Source organism: Capricornis sumatraensis, chromosome 14 (genome assembly GCF_032405125.1).
Source record: "Capricornis sumatraensis isolate serow.1 chromosome 14, serow.2, whole genome shotgun sequence".
In the NCBI taxonomy this organism is placed as follows: domain Eukaryota; kingdom Metazoa; phylum Chordata; class Mammalia; order Artiodactyla; family Bovidae; genus Capricornis; species Capricornis sumatraensis.
The window spans coordinates 10,205,393-10,222,943 of NC_091082.1; the positions used below are offsets into that span (position 1 = coordinate 10,205,393).

A 17,551-nucleotide genomic window follows, 5' to 3' on the forward strand; every position below is an offset into this window, starting at 1 on the left:
TGTCTGCCTTGCCACACAGTATTAATGGTTGCTTATCACCCAACGTGTATTGTGTGCAAATTGATATGTGTTTGGCTTATTGAGGGTTTTCAACAGATAACTAAACTTCAGTGTGTAATCTTCCATTCCACACTCATAAAATATTTGGCTCCAACACAGAAGTCCACTTGTCTGGATCATCTTTTAAGTTTGACTATTAAACTGCATCTATTTCCAATGTCCTTGCCTTCCATCCAAAAGAACTAATGAATCTTTTTGTTTCCTATTTAATTTCGAGAGTAGATTGTTTGGAAATGCTAACTTTGCTTTGGGTTTTCTACTTTTTCTTATGCAGCTTTATTCTGGTTGTTTGTCATTGTTCACTCTCCCCACCCCACCTCAGTGCTTGAAATTTAAGTCACGTGATGTTCTGGTGTTTCATGATCTCTTCTCATGCTTTTGGTTTGGGTTGTGGGGCAGTAGTGTTCTGTAGCTGGGCTTTGTTTCTGTCATCAAACCACCCAGTCCCCTGTTCTGCTGACCAGTTCTCACCGCTGCGTTTTCTCACCCTCCTTTTCCTTCCCCTGGTGTAGATCAAAGTGGTCAAAGCGTTCCATAGTTCCCTCCACGAAAGCATTCAGAAACCCAAGAACCAAAACTCCATCCACAACTTCATGACCCACCCTGAATTCACCATAGATGAGGAGGGGCCACGAACACCACTCCTGGATGAGCAAGAAGAGGAAATTTTTGAAAAGGTGTCTAAGCCTGGGACTACGATGTCCTCGCCGGATGGTGAGGACACTCCAGAAACCAACGAAAACAACAGCTCGGTGGATTGCTCCCGAGCACAAATTGTTGCTTCCCACTCGGACAGCCCTCTGCACAGCCTGGAGACGTCAGTTTGAACTTCGTGCTCTGCTTCCCGTTCCTGCCTTCCCTGTCTCCCTTTTCATCTGTCCCGTCATTAAGGCGATGATGGGCGTTCTCACTGTCGTGTCAGCTGCTCCCAAGTGTGAAGAGCCACGAGCACAGACCTACGAGGATTTTAGCTGAAACTCAAGTTGGGGTTTGCAGCGGGACCCAGCTAAGCCCCAGGCAAGTGATGTGGGGTGGATCTATTCCTTGGACGTGTCAGTAGTCATTTTGAAAGAAATGGCGACAATCATCTTGGCGTCTACCCCACCTCCAGTTCTCCCCAACATTCATATCTATGTCACCAGTCTCCTTACTTCTGGGTTTTTACCCTATGAGTCTATGCTGTTTATGAGCTCAGTTCAAAATTCAGAGCTACAAACATTATCAAATGAAATGTGTTGAGGTAAGAATGGAAGGTACAGAATCAGATTGTTTTAAAACAATTTTTCCATTTTGAAAACTTATACCCAAGGCCCTTAACTTCTTTCTGCCCTTCCAATCAAACTTCCCCACAATCTCTTGGTCCTTTGCGACCATTGTCTTCCTTACCTTTACTCTAAGTTGTGATGATTAAAAAAATAGAAAGAATATGGGTGAGTTGAGTCAACTTTGACCTTTCTCCCTTCCGGCCCCAGTGGAACTCTCAATTTATTTCTAGAGACACGTACATTTCTTTGCTAACGGCCCTTTGGAAGCAGCTGAGAGCAGGTAATACTATATCCCTGTTGTTGCCAGGTTATCTTCTTCTAAACTGCCATCTTGCTCGGTGTGTGTGGTTTCTAAGTGCCAGGAAGATTAGCCTTGACCATGAAGTTCACACAGATGTGGTCTGTAGTTTTTACCTGAAGCCTGAGCTTCCTCCTAACTGGGCTTGGATATTAAGGAACAGAAGCTGGCAGATCTAGGGCAAGACAGCCCATCAGAGCCAACTAGGAGTCCTCCTCGGGGTAACCACTGCTGCTCTCAAAGCCGTCTGCTAAGGCTGTTCTCGGGTAGGGCCTGATCGTTGGGGGCGTGACGATTGTGAAGGCGTGGGAGAGGCCACAGTGCCCTTGCAGCAGGACCTGAGAAACCCTTCCTCAGAGAAATCAGAACTCTGGAGCTCAGGTGACGGGTCAGCTTGGACACTGCCTTCAGTTTTCTAGTTCTCTGCTGTGTCCCCTAGCTCAGCTAGCCGCTGAAAGGGCCCCAGCCTTTTGAAACTATATGGCTCCAGTGACACTCTGCTGACTTAAAGGAGGGAAAGGAGGCTCCCCTCCTCGCTCCCGCGCCCTACACCCTGCTCAAGCCCCTCCTAGAACGCTCACTGCGGTGCAGTTAGGCCTGTGCCTTCTCTCCCTGAGCACTGCCCAGAGCATCCCCTTCCCTGCCTGGCTCTCAGGGGCCAGGGAACTGGCTAGGAGATTTTTAAGTGCCCCTCAGTGGGACACGATGGAGCCGCATTTGCAGTTTCTCCATTTCTCTCCCTGCTGCGCTGATGTAAGCTCTTCCGTGCAGGAGTCGGCTCATGTCGGCCAAGTCCCATCTCCATCGGATAAATGAAGCCTCTCCCCTCTTTCTCGACTGATGGGGACGGGGAGAAGGGCCTTGAGGCTGCTGGGGACTGCCACATTTCCATCTGGGGGTCCGCTGACCTGAGCTGTCCTCTCCAGCCTTTTCCTGTGGCTCCCTCCCCGCTCCCCCTCTCACCAGAGCTGCCCTAGGAAGGAAAAATAAAGACATTTTACCCCCTGCACATTCCCATTAGTACATCAGCCCCCAAATCTGATTTTGGTTTTGTAAAAGTTACATGTTCCAGTGATCTTTTTTTCCTCTGTCTTCAGTACTAATGGGGGAAAAAATAGCTCACCCGAGGTGTTCGATGTTCACATATATATTTATTAATTGGAAGATTTAGTTCTGTCGAGTCTTTTATTACCTCAGATCAGTTTTTAAAACAAACTTTGGAGGCTATTTTATCATTCCTGCTCCCAAAAGACTCTCATGGTGCCTGACAAGTTTACCCTTGAGGGCTTGTGTCTACTTGTTTAAAGTCAATGGGATTTTTTCTGTGTATTCTAGTTTCCGTAGTAAGAGAGAAAATATAGAAATATTATGCAAACAATATATAGTTTTCTTTAGATCATAAACTGATATTTTTTGAGTCAGCCATATGTATCTTGTTTAAAGGATTTAAAATAAAGTGCTGTCCTGTAACCCTGTGGAAGGGGGCACAAAAGTGACTGTTAGACATGACAGGTGACTCACAGTGTATTTGCAATTGGTTTTTAAACCAATGCATCATACTACCTTTCTCCAAACAGCCATCTTCATGCTTAAACGGGGAAGAATTTTGTTGGATCTAGAACTTGTTAATATAAATTTTGCTGGTATGGAATTGAGCAAGTTTAAGTGCTTATGTGCATGTATTTTTTATATGTGTTTTTTTTTTTTTTCCTATTCAGTTTCAGTGATCCCACTGGCAGTGGATAAATATGGCATAAGTTAATACACCTTTCCCCAAAAAATGGTGCTTTGGATTTGAAAAGAGCCTGATGGGGAAAAGGGGGAAATATTATCCTAGATTCCTCTCTTGATAAAACTAGAAAAATGGGCAGTTGATTACCAGTGGGAAGGCAGGCATCCAGGAAGAAGGAACAGCTGGCAGGAAATAAGTGCACATCCCCATGGAAACAGGTATCAGGAGCTAGTGATCAGGATCGGGGACCTCAGGTAGATTTGTATTTCTTGAAGAACAGCTAGCAGAGTGGTACCTGGGACACTTGGGCTGCACGGGTACTCTGATTTGGGGGTTGCATTTTTTACGGTTCTTTCACCTCCTGTTGCCCCTGGAGTTTTCCATTAGTGATTTTTTTGTGCAAGGATTTGATTTGAGACTTCTCCCCCTCCCCTAGAAAAGTTTCATGCAATGTATTGGATGGGAGATACTAGCTCTACATGGAAAAATAAAGGCTGGTTCTAGCCCTAGATGACAATCTTGACTAGATCCTTCCCATAGGTGTCCTCTGCTTCTAAAATGACTCTCCATCTCTAAGTGTGGTAGAGAGACCAAGAAATCCCGCAGGCACTTGTGAGTTCTTCAGGGTTTGCATTTCTTCTTCCCTTGAGCTTCAGAGGGGAGAATCGCACACTTATATCTGAGTGATTACCTCATTGCCAAAACCCAGGGGCATGGCAAGCTCACATGTGTCCTGAAACCTCTCAGCTCATCCATCACTTCTCTCTCCTGTCTTCCCTGCCTAGTGACTGAAGCAGCCCGTGATGCCATCCCAAAGTGCACACTTCCTCTTCCTCCCTCTGCACAGCTGGGGACCCCCTCGCTGCAGTGGGTGGGGTGGGACCCTCTGTAAATGTCTGCTCTCTTAAGCCTTTACAGGCTCTTCCTCAGAACAGACCCGACATGCCTCCGTTTAGCTCAGTGCTGCCCTTGCCTCCCCAGCCTGCTGTTAGACCTGCTGTCCCCTTTCCTCTGATTAGGAGAGGTGGGGGGAGGTGAGCTCCCCATGGCTGAATTGGCCTTTTGTTCATGTGTCCCCGTGTGTGTGTATATGCTGTGTGCGAGTACGCCATATACATGTGCCAACAAACCTATCTACATTGTTTCAGATTAGCACACACACAGGGATTTTGAGTTTTTTTTCTTCTTTTCAGTAACTAGTATAACAGGCACTGGTATTTTGTATAAAAGAAAAAAAAAACAAAACAGAAGATTGATTATTGTGATCTGCATGACATACACAAACGGTGATATCAAAGCAATGTGTACCCCAGTGTGTGGTTTTAATCTACAGTTCAGCTAAACAGTACACCCAATCTGTATTTGTATTTTAATATTATTTAAGCTCTCTGTACAATGTTTTGCATGTATTTATATGGTTCTTAGGGGAAAAAATGCTATAAATGGCAATTCTGAAATTCAAATATGTTGTTCCATTGAGACAGGAAGAACGGAAGGGGAGTTTTAAAAGAAGGGAAAAAGATCTTTTTTTAGAACAATGAAGCTGTTGCTGATGAGCAAAAACCAAACTATTGTGCACTGAGAATAAAAACCCATGCCCGCTTGTGACTGTGCTATCCTCTGTATGGATCCACTTTGGGTAAGGTCACCGGTTGTCGAAATTGAGAAGGGCCCTGCCACGGCCACGTTGAGAGCCTGACTGTGCGAGCCCAGGACTCAGCCTGTTACTGGGTCCTGAAGTGCTTCTCTGCCAGCACTTGCCTTTGGTGATTCACAGCCCTGGTTGCCAGTTTCATTCCCTCAGGAAACGAGCTTTGCTCTGCCCACCTTGGTTAGAGTCTGCAATCAGAGAACTAGGAAGCTGGGGCTTTTGAAAAAGGATGAATCTGGAAGGATGAAAAAGAGTCAGGTTTGGCAGTCCTTTCTTTCTTTGTTTTAATTTTTAACGAAATGCCTATCAGGAAAATTAGTTTCCTTTATGTTAGCAGCTAGACTTCCCTCGGAGCTCAGTCAGTAAAGAATCTGCCTGAAACACAGAAGACCCAGGTTTGATCCCTGGGTGGGAAAGATCCCCTGGAGGGGGAAATTGCAACCCACTCCAGTATTCTTGCCTGGAGAATCCCATGGACAGAGGAGCCTGGTGGGCTGCAGTCCACAGGGTCACAAGAGTCGGACACGACTTAGCAACCAAACCACCACATGTTAGCAGCTATTCCCTACCGTCCTTCCTGAGTTCTTCAGTTCCCACCTTCCCAGAGGTTTTTGGGGGGTTGAGAGTTTGTTGTTTGTTTTAGCTGTGCCATTCACTGGGTCTCTAACATGACTAATATTAGGCCTTAGTTTCAGGTCAAAGTCTCCTGGCAAGTCATTTAGGTTCTGAGCTTTCACATCTCAATTCAGAACTCCTCCCAGCAACTCTCATCCAGACGCACCTACTCTCCTTTAAAACAGCAAATAAGGAAAGGAGTTGTTGGCTCCCCAAGGTATTTTAGGGAAAGTATGATGTTGAAGAAGAGCCCAGCTCTCCCGGCGGTTTGACGAGGTCGATTCTGAAGGAGGAACCAGCCACGGTTGACAAGTCTTCGGTAATGAGAAGTGTTACCCACCTTTCCTGCCTGTCCCAGGTTGCTCTCCACGGGCACGGACACGCTGCCCACCTAGGTTCTTTCAAACATGCTGGGGAGAAAATAACTAATAACCAACCAAACAAACAGGGTCTGGGACTTATTTGAAAACAGAAATCATTCACAAAACAGGACTAGAGTCTTTTTCTTTACTTTGTAGCTTCCATCCCAAATACCCTTACTTAAAAGGGATGCAGAATACACTCACACAGCTCGAGTCCTTTCTAAAGTTTGGCCCGATGTTTCCCCCCTGCCTCTCCCCTTGTCTTTGCTGGGCCCCAGCTCTGTGCGTCTGCCACATCTAACAGGATCCCAGCCGTACCTCCCAACCTCAGTGTGTGGTGAGGCATAGAGCAGAGCTTCAGAGCAGCTTTCTGGCAGAGACCAGTGTTTCCTAAGACATTGGTTTAATGGGGTATATAGCCAGCTCAGCTCCTTAGGCTTGAGTTACCACATGGAAAAAACACTGTTCTTTTCTTCCATCTTTTCCTACCCCTGTTTCTTAAAAGAAAGAAAAGCAGTTTCCTTGCCCTCCATCTTTAATAATGGTTTGTGAGTCTCCCCTTCTCAACAACTGCATCCTCTCCCAGCCGTCACTGGGTCTGTTTGAAACTCTCCACCAGGACTGACCGACCCTGCCTCCAGCCCCACACCCCCACCCCCACCCCACCCGAGTGTATACACACAGCCAGACAACTCCCTAACTTATTCTGGGCAAATCCAAGGATGACTCACTAGGTACCAGGAAGCTGGTTACCAACCCTTGACCTGGGTCTATTAGGGCATGGCCTCCATGCCACTGGAAGCAGAATAAAAATGGTATGTCCTTTACCAGCAGATTTTGAAACCTGTTATAAATAAAACGTGAACCTGTTACTATCTGTGTAACACCATTCACATCCAGTTGTCCCCCAAATGAACCTGAGCTCTCAGGAGTAACAGTCAACTAGATTCGTAGACCAGGATACTTTTAGCCTTGCCTTTTAGCCTTTTAGGCAGTGACTTCTGGGTTCTGGGCTTGCTCGTATCATGATGGAACTAATCATACATCTCTGAAATCTGTTTCAAAGCACACCTCCCAGCTCTCAGAAGATACAGTGCTTGAGCGGAGCGGCCAGTGCCATCACACTCAGAGCTGGCCGCAGCATCTTCGCTCAGGCCTGGCCCCTGGATTCAGGCCTGGGCACTACGTGGCTTCTCTGGTGTTCCCTGGACTAGTGGCCATGAAGACCATCCTCCAAACAGCACAACTGATTAGGTTAGGGTTCTTGTTTTAACTCCCGATCTTCATATCTAGGTAGGCCTTATTTAAAGCAAATATAGGGGATTTCTTGGAAGTCCCCCTGGAGAAGGAAATGGCAACCCACTCCAATATTCTTGCCTGGAGAATCCCATGGACAGGAGGCTGGTGGGCTGCAGTCCATGGAGTCACAAAGAGACGCGACTGAGCAACATTTACCGGAAGTCCAGAGGTTAAGACTCTGCTTTCACTGCCAACGGTGCAGGTTCAGTCCCTGGTCAGGGAACTAAGATCTCGCAAGCTGCACAAGATGGCCAAAAAATAATAACAATAAAATTTTTTAATGAAGCAAATATATATGAAATCTTAAAAGAGGATGTGAACGTGGGGAGAGAAGGACTGGAAACTACTGATTGCCTTCAGACATGGTTACACAAACTCTTCATCTGAGTTAAGCCTTTCTCCATCTTTCCCATTAAACCCTTGAGCTGAAACTGCTGCTGATCAGGTAGGAGAGAAAGGAGTTTGAATGTTTTCCTGCTCACCCTATGGTGGAGGAGCTTAAACAGTAATTAGATGGAGTAAAATCCTGATATAAACTCTGCTTCTTGACTGGCTTGGTTTTCCATCTCTACAAGGAAAAAGTGGAACTACATCAATGATTTTCAAGCTACATTTTAAAGACCTGAAAGGGATTCCTTAGTGGTGATTCAGAGCCCACAGGTATTCAATAAAAGGAGCACTTTTTAAATATATATAATTAATTGACTTCTGGGTCAGCTGTAGGTTTAAAAAATGACTTAAAAGCCTTATGAACTAGCCATCTCTAAGGGCCCCCAGCTCTGAAATGCTGAGGTTCTAGTGAACAAATCAAATCATCAGTGCTGAAATGATCCAAACGTGGGTGACAATGTCACAACAAGTTGTGTGAATAAATGCACAAGCCAGCCTAACTGGGATCCTGTCTTTATTGTCTCCTACTATAGTTATTAATGTAACATAAATAATACAGAGTAAAACTTTGTGATTATAGAACCTTCAGCTGAGATTGTTATCTGGCTGTTCTGTGTTGGAATTTGTTGGGAAAGAGCAGTAGTTTGGGAATCCAGAGACCTAATCCAGTGGAATGGCATGAAATTAGAGAAGCGAGAGGGCTCATCTGAGCTTTGGTAGAAAGAGCTAGCCAGGGAATTAGAAGGCCTGTGTTACAATCCCAAACCTGGGACGTCCCTCTAGTCCAGTGGCTAAGGCTCTGAACTTCCCAACGCAGGCAGCCAGTTTTTGAAAGGTTGTTGTTGAATTACGACGCCGGGATTCTTGGCCCCCGGAGGAGAAGAATTCAATCCGGGGCCAAAGACGAGGCTTGATCACGCAGAGCTTTTGTGTAACAAAGTTTTATTAAAGTATAACGGAGATAGAGAAAGCTTCTGACATAGGCATCAGAAGGGGGCAGAAAGAGTACCCCCTGCTAGTCTTCAGCTGGATGTTATACAGTCACCAGCAGTCTGTTAATGAAAGACAGGACTATCTCAAAACTTAGAATGGCACCAGGCCCCTCACCCATAAGATGTATTTTGGGATAATCTTGGCTCCAAATTGTTCATCTTGGGCCATAAAAGGATTAACTTGAATCTTGAAGAAGGGCAGATCACCATACAAATAGTGTCATTTACATAGATTCGAGGAACATTACCGGAGTATAACATACTGGTTTATCAAGTAGGTTCTGAGCCCAAAAGGCGGAACCGACTTGAAGACAGGGTTTGGGGTAAATGCATAGTACATTAGCATAGCTTAAGATAAACATTTCCATAAGAAAAAGGCATTGGTTAACTTCAGGTGAAACCAGGTATCATTATGACAACACAGAATTTTAAGAGAAACCTCCTTTTAAATGTGTATAGGGAAGGAAAAAATATCACTAGTTTGTTTCCTCCTGCCGCTTAAGAGAGAGAAAATGTCTGACACTTGCAGGCTATTTCCTCCGTTTGGAGACCCCTGGCCTTCCCGCCTGTTACCCTCTCATTTTGATCCCTGATCAGGGAACTAGATCCCACATTCTGCAAGTAAGAATTCCCATGTCACAGTGAAGGCCTGGCACGGCTAAAGAAATAATTGTTCTTAATCACCAATCCTGCTGCTCATTTGCTGTGACCTAAGAGTCTCTCCAACTCTGACACACTTTCCAAGCTTGCTCTGGCACCTAAAATTGCTATTAATAACCATGAGAGAATATCTAGATGGCCTTTCTCCATTGCTTTATCGCCTTCAGAACGCAGCGCTGTGTGTGCACTGAGCACTACCGCATACTGGTACCTGCAGGCTTCACCTGGAGCTCAGACACTTATACCTGCAACAAAGACAAATTGTTCCCTGGCCCTTAAAGTACAAGAAATCAATTTCTTTTCTATATCAAGTCAACTCTAGCACCAAAATAGCACTGGCCAAGATCTGCGAGAGGCCTCTGCTAGTCCTTTGTTTACGGTCTCATCTCCTCCCCTTGGATATTGGTCCACTCCTTCATTCATCAAGCACTTATTATGCCAGGCACCAACGTATGCGTTCGGGATACAATAGCGAACAAAACAAAGACTCTGACACTTTTAAATTTAGTCTTGTGGAGAGAGACAAAACAAATAAATAAATACAGAGCATGTCAAATGGTGACAAGGACCAAGGGGAATAGTGAAGTGCTGTGAGAAAAACGGGGAGCACAGGCCATGAGGACTGGTCTTCTGTAGAGTGAGTGATCGGGGAAGGCGTCTCTGGAGAGGAAGGCTGTAAAGAGAGGGTCTGGAGTAAAAGCCTGAGCTAGAGGAAAGAGATTTCAGGCACAGGATACAGCAAGTGCGAAGGACCTGAGGCAGGCACTCTTGCTCTGAGGACATGCAAAGAAGGCAGGAATCGGCACTGAGTGACTAAGTGGGAAACTGAAGGCATAAGTTCAGAGATGGAGGGATGGGAACCCGTACGCCAGCATAAGCTTGGCTTTCTTGAGACAGGACTTCATGAGAGGGCTTTAGCTGAGGGTTCCGATGACCTATCTTACAGTTTAAGGGGGTAACTTTGGCTGTTACGTGGCTGCAGTCTAGGGAATATGGAAGGAACACACGTGCAACACACGCCTCACATGGGCCTAGCCCAATACTAAGGGATACAGGTAAATTCAACCTCCCTGTCTTGCTGTGGTCCTATGACACACAAAAAGAAAATGCCTGTTCAAAACAGAACTGAACTGTTTGCCGCCCCAGCTTGTTCAAGCCCTGGTTCATGAAACAGTTGAAATGATACTTTGTTCACGCCCAGGAGAAGGGAACAGGGAACCGTCCTGACGTCCGCCTCGCTCGCTCCATGGGGTCTTGCTGCCGCGGCGCCTCCCCGGACATGCTCTGCGCTCTTGCCGGTTCCTGCCGCGACGCCCCATCTTCCCGCCCGCGTGGGCCGGGCCGAGGGAGCAGAGGCCGGCGGCCAGCATTCCTGGCTTCGGCGCGCGGCTCTGCAGCTGCCGGCGCTCTCAGCCGACCGCGCGCAGGGGGGCCTGCCCTCAGACCGAGGCCTAGGAAAGGCCTGCTCGGCAGCGGCGCCCGCACCCTCCCCGGGGCCTCAGCCTAGCAGACAGAGGCTGTCTCCCAACCCGGTCTCACTTCTTGCTTCCAAATTCTCCACAACTCTTCCCGCGGACCTTAGGCTGAATGAGACCAGGGAGCAGAGAAGTGAAAGAAATATTTATGCACTTTCCAAATTTCTCCATCCGAACTCTGCTCTCTCACAGTGTTAACTTAAAAGGAGGGCATCTGCTGCCTTTGTTCTGCTTCAGACATGTCTGGACTGGAGAAGGCCTCTCTATGAGCAAAGGCGCAAGGAGGGACGGGGCTATCAACCAGCTGTCCTCCTGCTCCATCGTCTCAGCTCCTAGACCTTCAAAAACGAAGCCTGGCTGCAGCTGTCATTCCCACAGGGCAATTTTGGCATGTTGGGGGAGTCCGGAAATACAAAAGCCACTGATAACCCCTTCCTAGGGCAAAAGTGAAACTGAAAGTGAAGTCGCTCAGTCGTGTCCGACTCTTTGCGACCCCATGGACTGTACCTACCAGGCTCCTCCGTCCATGGGATTCTCCAGGCAAGAGTACTGGAGTGGGTTGCCATTTCCTTCTCCAGGAGATCTCCCCAACCCAGGGATCGAACCCGGGTCTCCCACATTGCGGGCAGGTGCTTTACCATCTGAGCCACCAGGGAAGACTCACAGGAGAGCCAGCACAGGCCCTGGGCTGCCCTTCCTGGGAGGCACAGCGAGGGCAGTGCTGAGATGGCTTTGTCCTCAGCCCACTGGTGCACAGCAGGAAAAGACTAGGACGCTCGTTTCTTTCTCAATATCTCATCCTGTTACATACTTAGGTCACATCACAACAGCAATAAGCACCAAGAGAACGTCTCAGAGGACCCAGTTAGCTCTTAAGAGTCAGGCACTGTGTCAAATGCCAGAGATGTAATAAACTAAAGCACAGTCTGCCTGAGAAGGTTCAAAGTCTACACGGGGTAACAAACATTTATTTTTTTATTTTTATTTTTTGTTTATGTAAAAATTTATTTGACCAAAATGTAGAAAAAGTGATACTATTACATATGATACAGTTGCAAGAATCTAAATGGAAAGTGTGGGTTTTATTCAATTGCACAATTTGCTAGTGTATCTCCTGGGTAGTGTGGCGCTTAATAAATAGGAGTGAGGGGCAGAGGATTCAGATAAGCTAGAAGCAGGGTGATTTTTTGAATCAGAATTGTAAACTTGAGTTGGCCCCCACACTGCTGGGGAATGTGGAATGTTTCAGCTCTGAGATGTTAACGGAGAAAGCAGAAATATAACAAAATACAACACATTATGTGCAGCCCTGTGTACAAAATACTCCACATCCAGTTTAATCAGGAGTTTCTTGGTCTTTCATTAACTTGGTCCTGAAGAAGGAATTACAGTTCTAGATAAGTAACTCTCCAATTTGCCATTCTCTCGAGTATAGAGATGAAGTTACACCAATTTTTTGGTTTTTACTTTGCTGTCTGAGAGGGCCATTCTGCCTAATATTTGTTCACAGAAAAACAGTCTTGCTCAGTTACTGATGGTTCTGAAAAAGACTGCTTCTCTGAATAGGACTGACTGCTCCAACATTCGCTCCTCCTGAGTGGATGGCCTCCTATCAGAGCAGATAAGCACGGGTCATTATTGGAATAAGACGTCAGCTCCTCAGAGAACTTTAGATTGAAAGAAACATATAGAAGAGCATATCAAGGATCTAGTCAAAACACATTCGGCTAATTATTATGACTCTTTTCTAAGCATTCTCATGCTGACTGCTCAGAGGATGTCTGTTCTGTTCTGCACGGTGGAGTGCGGAAAACAGCCACGATGATCAAGTTAACCTCTCCGTGGTTTATGACTTCCCACAGTAACCCCACCCCCCCTTTTTGGTCTGGATGGAAAATCCCCACCCATTTTAATGTGATGATCCCTGGCCTCCTACCACATGACCAATGGTGGACATTCTCCAACCTTTTAAACTGACCCATGACTAGACATCAGAATCTGTGTTTTTGAAAGTGTGGGGTTGTCTATTCTCCCAGGAACCAAATGCCCTCAGTCTTAAAAGAGAGTATGTATGCTCAATAGGAAATACCCTGCCTACCTTAGGAATATATGCAATTTAAGGATAAAAATAGAGCTGAAAAAACGTGTCATTTTGAAAAACAGGAAGGAACAGATTAACTGGTGCTCAAAGCTTCTCTGATACAAAATATTTGGTCATGAATTCATAATTTGCTTGACATTTCCAGCAAAGCGAAGAGGCAATAACAAAAGAAACTTCTTACAAGAGAAGAGAAAGACACGGCGCTCTGGAGCTTCTGTTGGAACAAGACTCTTCGGTTTCGGTTATATACAGTTTAGTTCGTTTAGTGTCTGATCCAGTGTCTGATGTAAGCCCACGTTCTCTTCTTTGGCCTGGGCAAGTTTTTCTTCCAGGTCATCAATTGTCTTTTCCAGTTTTGCAACTGTTCTCTCTGCAAATTCGGCACGGGTCTCAGCCTCTTTCAGTTTGTCAGACAGAAGTTTAATTTCTTCTTCGTATTTGTCCTCCTTTTCAGAATACTTTTCAGATGCAGCCTCTAGTGACTTCAGGTTGTTAGTGACATTCTTGAGTTCTTCTTCCAGGTCACCACATTTTAGTTCGGACACCTCGGCACGCTCCTCTGCCCTCTCTAGCTCACCCTCCAGGATGACCAACTTACGAGCTACCTCCTCGTATTTGCGGTCGGCCTCCTCGGCGATGTGCTTGGCCTCTTTAAGCTGCATCTCCTGAATCTCCATCTTCTCCTCATCTTTCATGGCGCGGTTTTCTATCACCTTCATCCCCCTCTCACTCTCATCTGCAGCCTTTTCTGCCTCCTCCAGCTTCTGCAGGGCTGTGGCCAGTCGTTCCTGAGCCCTGTCCAACTCCTCCTCAACGAGCTGGATGCGTCGATTGAGAGCCGCCACATCACCTTCGGCTTTCTCGCGCCGCTCGCGCTCGCCGTCCAGCTCGCGCTGCAGGCCCTGCGCGCGGTCCTCCGCCTCATCTGCTTGCTGCTGCAGGGCCTGGATCTTGCGTTTCACCGCCTCCAGGGAGTTGAGGCCAGCCATGGCGCGGAGGCGCACGCAGCGGGCGGCGGGCAGCGGCGGGCAGCGGCGGGCAGCGGCGGGCAGCGGCGGGCAGCGGCGGGCAGCGGCGGGCAGCGGCGGGCAGCGGCGGGCAGCGGCGGGCAGCGGCGGGCAGCGGCGGGCGCTCGGTTCGGCTCGGCTCCGGCAAGAGCTGCCGGTAACAAACATTTAAACAACTCATCCCAACAACTGGGAGGTGCTATTACACACAGGGCCATGAAGATACAGAAGAGCAAGAATCCAGCTCCAGATGCAAAGGGCTTTACAGAAGTGGTGATGCTTACGGCAAATTTTTAAAAATAACAATTTGTTTTTTTATAAAAATGACACTGCAAACAATGGGTCCAAAAAAGGAAAATAACCAAATACCTCAAGTCACACACCCAGAAATAAACTCATAAATGTGATTTTGCGGGAATTCTACCAAAGAAAAGGACACTGTTAAAATGAAGGAACTAGTGCAAAGGCCCAGACTATGAAAGGACAATGAGCTGGGTCAGCTTAGAAGGCAAACGGGTCTGGAGCTGACCACAGCGGGAGGGCCGGGACCACATCTGGTTCTTGTGCAAACCGGTACTCTGTGGTGGAAGACATCCCAGAGACGTGTGCTTAAAGAACACAGGAATACACTAAAGGTAGGCAGGCTAAGCACCCAGAGAGGAAGAGAGAAAGGCCTGAGGGAGTGGTCCATTAAGTGTAAAGAAAGGAGCCTCAGGCATCAGGAGATGACACTGTAATAGCAGCCCCATTTAATGAACCGGTGCATATGCCAAGTCCTAAGCCAGGCATTTTTCATGGTTCAACCAATTAATTCTCACAACAGCATTACTTAAATATCATTATGATTGTCATTTTACATCCAAGGACACACCCAAAAAGATTAGAGGACTTGTTCAAGATCACCCAGGTAGTAATTTAAGATCTGATACTCCTAACCCAGTGCTTCTGTTTTTCCAAAGAGGATGTTTAGCATGTTGCCCCTCCACCTCAGAGGGCTTTGGTTGCTCGGATGCTTACGTTCTGTCCATCGAAAACCAATCCTAGAATCTTTAGAATCATATGTCACATTCAACTCTTCAAGTCACCCAGTTCAGTCAGTTTAGTCACTCAGTCGTGTCCAGCTCTTTGCGACCCCATGGACTGCAGCACTCCGGGCTTCCCTGTCCATCACCAACTCCCGGAGCTTGTTCAAACTCATCTCCATTGAGTCGGTGATGCCTTCGAACCATCTCATCCTCTGTCCTCCCATCTCCTCCTGCCTTCAATCTTTCCAGCATCAGGGTCTTTTCCAATAAGTCAGTTCTTCACATCAGGTGGCCAAAGTATTGGAGTTTCAGCTTCAGCATCAGTCGTTCCAATGAATATTCAGGACTGATTTCCTTTAGGATGGACTGGTTTGATCTCCTTGCAGTCCAAGGGACTCTGAAGTGTCTTCTCCAGCACCACAGTTCAAAAGCATCAGTTCTTCGGCACTCAGCTTTCTTTATAGTCCAACTCTCACATCCACACATGACGACTGGAAAAACATACCTTTGACTATACGGACCTTTGTCAGCAGAGTAATTCTGCTTTTGAATATGCTGTCTAGGTTGGTCATAGCTTCTCTTCCAAGGAGCAAGAGTCTTTTTAATTTCATGGCTACAGTCACTGTCCACAGTGAGTCTGAAGCCCAAGAAAATAAAGTCTCTCACTATTTCCACTGTTTCCCCATCTATTTGCCATGAAATGATGGGACCATATGCCATGATCTTAGTTTTTTGAATGTTGAGTTTTAAGCCAGCTTTTTCACTCTCCTCTTTCACTTTCATTAAGAGGCTCTTTAGTTCTTCTTCACTTTCTGCCATAAGGGTGGTGTATCTGAGGTTATTGACATTTCTCCCAGCAATCTTGATTCCAGCTTGTGCTTCATCCAGCCTGGCATTTCGCATGATGTACTCTGCATAGAAGTTAAATAAGCAGGGTGACAATATACAGCCTTGATATACTCCTTTCCCAATTTGGAACCAGTCCATTGTTTCATGTCCTGTTCTAATTGTTGCTTCTTGACCTGCATACAGATTTCTCAGGAGGCAGGTAAGGTGATCTGGTATTCCTATCTAAGAATTTTCCACAGTTTATTGTGATCCACACAGTCAAAGGCTTTGGCATAGTCAATAAAGCAGAAGTAGATATTTTTCTAGAACTCTCTTGCTTTTTCTATGATCCAGCAGATGTTGGCAATTTGATCTCTGGCTCCTCTGCCTTTTCTAAATCCAGCTTGAACATCTGGAAGTTCACAGTTCACGTATTGTTGAAGTCTGGCTTGGAGAATTTTGACTATTACTTCGTTAGCGTGTGAGATGAGTGCAATGGTGCGGTAGTTTGAGCATTCTTTGGCATTGCCTTCCTTTGGGATTGGAATGAAAACTGATCTTTTCCAGTCCTGTGGCCACTGCTGGGTTTTCCAAATTTGCTGGCATATTGAGTATAGAACTTTCACAGAATTATCTTTTAGGATTTGAAATAGCTCAACTGGAATTCCATTACCTCCACTATTTTGTTCATAGTGATGACTTCACACTCCAGGATGTCTGGCTCTAGATGAGTGATCACACCATCGTGATTATCTGGGTCGTGAAGATCTTTTTTGTACAGTTCTTCTGTGTATGCTTGCCACCTCTTCTTAATATCTTCTTCTTCTGTTAGGTCTGCTTCTGTCCTTTATTGAGCCCACCTTTGCATGAAACGTTCCCTTGGTATGTCTAATTTTCTTGAAGAGATCTCTAGTCTTTCACATTCTGTTGTTTTCCTCTATATCTTTGCACTGATCAAGTGGTTAAAGGCAACACCAGAGCAATTAGGTTTAAAACACATATGCGGTCACCAGGAGTGAATAATTTTCTTCTACTATCAGGACGAATTACTTCAGATACCTGTTTTCTGTTTTGAGTGGTTGGTTTAACTGGTTTACTGTGGCGAGGGCAGGGGTGCAGCCAGAGCCAGGAGACCCAGAGCTCAGTCTGAGGCCTGGGAGCCTCCTGTGAGGAGGCTGTTTCCCTCAAGCAGGCAGGAGAAAATAAGAGGGGATGGAAGACTTGGCTGACTCAAACACGCTGTGTAGATGATAAGATCACACAAGGGAAGACCTTGAGATGGTCGCAGGCAGGGGGACATTCTTGAAAATTTTGTTAAAGCAGCTGTCGAGGTTCTGAGGTTTGGCTCTGTCTGCTTTCCCACCTGCCATCTTCCAGACTGCCCGTGCGCATGCCGTCTGCTCTTGGCACCAGGTCTGGGAAGCCCTCTCGCTTCCTGTCCCAGCACAAATGCCGCAGCGAAGGATCACCCTGCACCCACGAGCCAGCCACAGGCACCCGAAATCTGTATTTGTTTCTAAAAAGCACCTTCCAGTGCTCCTCAGACGCTGAAACAAACACTGTCAATCCGGAGGCTGATAAAACTCAGTATCACAGAAACCCAGGGTGAGCAATCACAAACACCCTATCACCCTGACCCCTCTTGAATCATGCTCCCCGCAGACCACAGCGCATCAGCCAGCCCAGGGAACAGGGTGCAGGCGCCCTTGCTTCTATCATATTGAGAGCTGAGCAGCACTTCCTGGGCCCCAGGCTTCATTAGCACGTCGGTGGTACTGCTTCCTGTAGCTG

General features: G+C 46.6%; 2 protein-coding genes across 4 annotated transcripts in view; one reads left to right on the top strand and one right to left on the bottom strand.

The window, feature by feature from the left end:
* Positions 1–952, top strand: part of ATP2B4 (ATPase plasma membrane Ca2+ transporting 4) — a 52,771-nt gene extending 51,819 nt beyond the window's left edge. For 2 of the 3 annotated variants that reach the window (XM_068986378.1, XM_068986379.1), the window contains one exon: positions 573–598. In XM_068986378.1, the coding sequence (XP_068842479.1) occupies positions 573–598 (26 nt within the window). Of the gene's footprint in view, positions 1–572 lie in introns of all 3 variants that reach the window. The other variant, XM_068986377.1, reaches the window with a different exon arrangement.
* An 11,308-nt stretch (positions 953–12,260) lies between these two features.
* On the bottom strand, positions 12,261–13,924 carry LOC138090747 (tropomyosin alpha-4 chain). Its single transcript, XM_068986442.1, has one exon. It carries the CDS (start codon positions 13,887–13,889, stop codon positions 13,143–13,145), a length of 747 nt encoding a protein of 248 aa, XP_068842543.1. The 5' UTR covers positions 13,890–13,924; the 3' UTR covers positions 12,261–13,142.
* Between the last annotated feature and the right edge of the window lie 3,627 nt (positions 13,925–17,551).

What these genes read in the sequence shown, in the direction of transcription:
- LOC138090747 (XM_068986442.1), bottom strand. Translation starts at nt 13,889, where the DNA reads ATGGCTGGCCTCAACTCCCTGGAGGCGGTGAAACGCAAGATCCAGGCC.